Here is a 5,107-nt window from a genome sequence, read left to right as displayed (position 1 = left end):
GTGTGTGTGTGTGTGTGTGTGTGTGTGAGAGAGAGAGAGAGAGAGAGAGAGAGAGAGAGAGAGAGAGAGAGAGAGATAGAGCTTAAATTCAGGGCCTTGGTGCTGTGTGTGTGTGTGTGTGTGTGTGTGTGTGTGTGTGTGTGTGTTTGGTGTTTGCTCAACCCTAGCACTCTCTACTACTTGATCCACAGCTCCACTTCTGGCTTCTTGCTGATTCATTGGAGAATCGAGTCTCACAAATTTTCCTTCCTTCCTGGGCTGGTTTCAAACCACAGTTTGGAACTCAGCTCCTGAATAGCTAGGATTTACAGGTGTGAGACACCAGCACCTAGCCCATTAGGAATTTTTCAGGCAGAAATATTTCCAACTTTGAGATCAGTGACAGCACAGAGGTTGACTCACTTTTTTTCTCCCACTCTTTCCAGAGCCTTGCTGAACTATCACCTGAGTCTGCGCACTTACAGTCTGCCATGTGTTCCTGTCCGAGCAACGCCTACCAGCAGGCGGATTTCAGCATCCCAGCCACCAACGAAAGTTGTTTGGATTCTTCTGCTGCTAGACACAAAATGGCTTTAAATCCTCGAAAACAAAAGAAGAAGATTATTTTAATTGTAAGTTTTTCAAAAGACCAAGTTAAAAATTTCTGTTTAAGAGAGGATGAGTTTCAACCTTTGCAAAGCATTCCTTGGGAAGGATATGGTTTAGGAAATCCATACGCTGAGCAGGGATGGAAAAATTGACATAATCTTGACACCCCAAGAGGGAGGAGAGAGCATATGTGTATATGTGTGTGTATAGTATATTATATGCAAATAACATTATAATTCATATATTATATGGTATATGAAAATATGCTATATTAATATATGATATATTGTTATAATTTATTATATTACATATATAATGCAATATAATATTTAATATATAATATATATATTTCACCACAAAAAGGCCTGGATAGTAGTATAGTGCTTGCCTTGCATATGCAAGGCCCTGGGCTTCATCCTCAAGTATGGCAAATAAACAGAGGAAAAATACATGGCCACAGATCAGACACAGAGATCTGACAGCAAAGAGAAGTGACAGAGGCTAGAGAGCTAGGACAATAATAATAATAATAATAAGCTGGAAATACTTAGTGTCGATGGTCAGAACATTGCTCACCTCATTAGGTTTCTTGGGACCACACTGTCTTCTAGTCTAGGGTAAGAAGTCATGTTCATTATTTGTTTAATTCACGGAGAAATGTTAAATTATGTTTCTTGATCCTTGCTTTTAGTAAAAAGCTTTGTCACAAAGAATTCTAAAGGTTCCCCCCCACCCCCAGTGTTCAAAAGGATGTGTTGATGACTTTGAAATTCTACTTTGGTCAACGCCTCAATTTCTCAGTGATTTGGAGCTAAAAATAAAAGGCTTTACATCAGTTGGAAAAAATGCAATGATTGTGTAGCACAAGCATTTTCCAGGGAAGAATATTAAAACCCAAATCATTCAGGTACTTGTCCAAAGTCAAGTACTCATGCAAGAGCAGAACTCAAACTAGAATCCAGTCTTTTGACTTCCAGGTTGGTCCTATTTTCATGCCCACGATGTTGCCTATTCCTTACACATCTCAGTCTTCTTTTAGAAAGTTGACATAATACAAATGGGGAAAGCATTGGAGGAGCAAGGACCTGTGGGAGGACTTCTGGTGCCTCTGAAATCATCCTTGATTTGCTATCAAGCAAGGGATGACCAATTAACATATGCCAAACCCTATAGGTACATTATCTACCTAAGCACATCTTCAAAAACCTGGGAGGGAGGGAGGGTGTGGTGGTGAAGGGAAACTTCATGTGACCCTTCTTCCTTCTGCACAAACTAATTGAGCAAAGATCAGAGCAGAACTTTCCAACAAGACCAGGCCATCTACTTCACCCCTGTGACTTTCTCCTTGCCATATAGATGAACAGAAGAAGATTCAGGATTGCTTATAACACAGGGGTTGCTACCACTTCTCCAGGCTCTGGAATTTCTTAAATCTGCAAGTCCCAGTGGGACTCCTGATTTTCAAAGTTAGAAAATAACTTGCCCAAGGTTACACAGCAAGTAAATGATGACGAGACTTGAACCCATCTCTCTGACCTCATTTACTGAAAAGTAAATGATTTCAGTCTGAGGTTATTTGCACAGCCATTTTCTTTTCTATTCTTTTCTTTTTTTGCAGTATTACAGTTACAGTTTACTGAGAACAGAGGTAAAACAAAAGAGTGGTGATTAGCTCTGCTTGAATTGGCCAGCAATGATCTCTAACAGTCTTCTAGAGGTAGAAAACAGATTTTCTTCTTCTTTTTTTTTTTTTGGTTAGTTGTGAGGCTTGAACTCTAGGCCTGGGTGCTGTCCCTGAGCTCTTCTGCTCAAGGGTAGCGCTCTACCACTTGAGCCACAGCGCTGCTTCCAGCCTTTTCTGTTTATGTGGTGCTGAGGGAAAGAACCCCGGGCCTCATGCATGCAAGGCAAGCAACTACCACTGAGCCACCTTACCAGCCCCGGAAATAGATTTTCAACTAAGAGCATTTCAGGAATCTTTCAAGTATGCAAGGTTACTGACAACATTTCATACCAGGATAACTCTGAATATCAAGATAGCTCACTTTATAGGATAGAATTAATTTATTCCTCACACAAGTAAACAAGAATTTGTTTTTGTTAGGTCTGTATATGTAAAAACCAATATTAATTTTCAAGATTTCTTTAGTGTGGTTCATAATACAGTGAAATTGTTTATCCCACATATGTTAGTGTATTTCAGTACTGTGTATTGTTTTACTAACTGAAAATGTTTGACAGGTAATGGTACTATTTGGCAAGTGATAAATTCTTTTTTAAATGTAGAGGTTCACTTTAAGAAAAGTACTGCTGGGCTGGGAAGGTGGCTCAGTGGTAGAGCGCTTGCCTTGCATGCTCGAGGCCCTGGGTTCGATTTCTCAGCACCACATAAGAAAAAAGCCGGAACTGGCGTGCACAGCCATTTTCAATGGGGGTACAGAGATGTACATCTGCCTTTTGATACTTCTCATAAGGACTCCCACTAAGCAAATGGGAGATAATTATTCCTCAATGCAATGCTACTCTGACATTCCCAGAGTTGACTGTAATTATCTGAAAACCCTATTTACATTAAACCAATTTCAATCCATGCAGCACAAGGGCTTAACTGGTCACCATTTTGGGGGGGGGGGTCCGGTTGTGGGGCCTGAACTCTGGGCCTGGGCACTGTCCCTCAGCTCTTCAGCTCAAGGCTAGCGCTCTACCACTTGATCCACAACGCCACTTCCGGCTTTTTTTTCCTTATGCTGAGGAATCGAACTCAGGGCCTCAGGCATGCAAGGCAAGCGCTCTACCACTGAGCCACCTTCCCAGCCCCCAACTCGTCACCATTTTTTTTCTGTCTTTCTTCATGAGAAATCCCTAACCCTCTTTTATTCTTTTGAGCAGAAAAAGTCAAATTCATGCTTTCCCTCATTGCCCACGGAGAAACTAAACAGGATTTGTTGGACTTTGGTAAATTTTCCAATTCCAACGTTATGTTGTCAGGCTCAGCAGACCCATTTTTCAGATCTCTGGCTTTCCAGTGTGTTTTGGTAGTATGTGGGGTGTTTTCAGAATAATCCTAAAGCATGATGCTCAAAGATTAGGAACTCCAGGTGTGGATAAATCACTTCCAGTGGTGATCCCTAGGGACTTCTTATAGGAGGCCGTTGGAAAGAACATCCCTCCTTACCAGTATTATTATGGACCCAAGTGAATGATTTTGTTGTTGGTGGTGGTGGTCATGGGGCCTAACTATGGGCCTGGGTGCTGTCCCTGAGCTCTTCAGTTCAAGGCAAGAGCTCCACTACTTGAGCCATAATACCACTTCTGGTTTTCTGGTGGTTAATTGGAGACAAAAGTCCCATTGACTTTCCTGCCCAGATTGGCTTTGAATTGTGATCCTCAGATTTCAATCTCCTGAATAGCATGAGCCACCGGCACTCAGCTCTGAATGATTCTTTTTTTTTCATTTACTATCTTTAGGTAGTTGTACAAAGGAGTTGTCACCCAACAAAGCAGTTTAAAATGCATCTTGGTCAACATCACCTCTTTAATATCCCACCTTCTCCTCCAAACCCCCTACTTCCAATCACTTTTCTTAATTTTATAGGATATGCATGGAATTATTGACGGCATTTCTCCCCCTTCTTCTCCTCATTTGCCTGTCCATCTCCCCTTGACGCCTCTTAACGCCTTTCAAGGACCACTTCCTTGTGTTTATTTTGTTGAACGTGGACGTTGCCTTTTTCCAATGAATTACACTGAGTTCTCCCTTGAACCTACCTTTTTTCAGTTAATGCTTTTGTGTCCACTTACATACACCCAAAGTACTTATATATTTATAAACAAATTCTAGTTTCCACATGGGAGAAAACATGTAACCTTTGTACGTAATCGTCTCTCTGGGCCCGGCTTACTTTACAACAGAATTTTTTTCTCCAGGTCCCTCCATTTCTTTGCAAATGATGCATTATCATTACTTTGAATGACTTTTTTTGCCAAGAGAGAGTAGATCAGATTCCAGCTCTTTCTTTGTATCTTTTAGCAAAAACCCAAGCAGGAAGAGCCCATCCCTTCATTGGTTTCTGAAGAAGAAAAAAACCCAACCAGAACAAGAGAAGCTGTCCAAAAGAAGGTGAAGAAAAGCAATGCAGGTTGGCATATTTTCCCCTTCACCTAGAAATGTGTGCTACAGGCTTCACTGCACAATGCAATATGCCCAGAGCTATGAATAAGTATTGGCCTGACTATAGCCCTTCAGAGTCTGTAATTGAAGATAGGGGTAGTCCATACAGTGTTCTCTATGTAACCTACCAAATTATCCCAATTAACATTTGCAAAGTCTTTATTTTTTTATTGTGAAAATACCATACAATTACATGGGCAAGATAATGAGTACATTTCTTTTTTTTTTATTTTTTTTTGTGAACACACTGTACAAAGGGGTTACAATTACATGGGCAGGATAATGCGTACATTTCTTATCAAGCATTGCAGCCTCCTCCTTTGTTTACCCTTCACATCCCTTCCCAGC

General features: G+C 40.9%; 1 protein-coding gene across 1 annotated transcript in view; it reads left to right on the top strand.

Annotated features, from left to right (window-relative positions):
• Kiaa1210 (KIAA1210 ortholog) overlaps positions 1-5,107 on the top strand; it is a 38,981-nt gene that overhangs the window by 20,344 nt on the left and 13,530 nt on the right. Inside the window, exons 7-8 of the mRNA XM_013019744.1 lie at positions 426-611; positions 4,619-4,727. Coding sequence (XP_012875198.1) covers positions 426-611; positions 4,619-4,727 — 295 coding nt within the window. The remainder of the gene's footprint in view (positions 1-425; positions 612-4,618; positions 4,728-5,107) is intronic.

The sequence above is a fragment of the Dipodomys ordii genome, unplaced genomic scaffold, assembly GCF_000151885.1.
Source record: "Dipodomys ordii isolate 6190 unplaced genomic scaffold, Dord_2.0 Scaffold47, whole genome shotgun sequence".
Taxonomy (NCBI): domain Eukaryota; kingdom Metazoa; phylum Chordata; class Mammalia; order Rodentia; family Heteromyidae; genus Dipodomys; species Dipodomys ordii.
The sequence above is the reverse complement of the archived record's forward strand: the minus strand, read 5'-3'. Positions and strand labels throughout refer to the sequence as shown.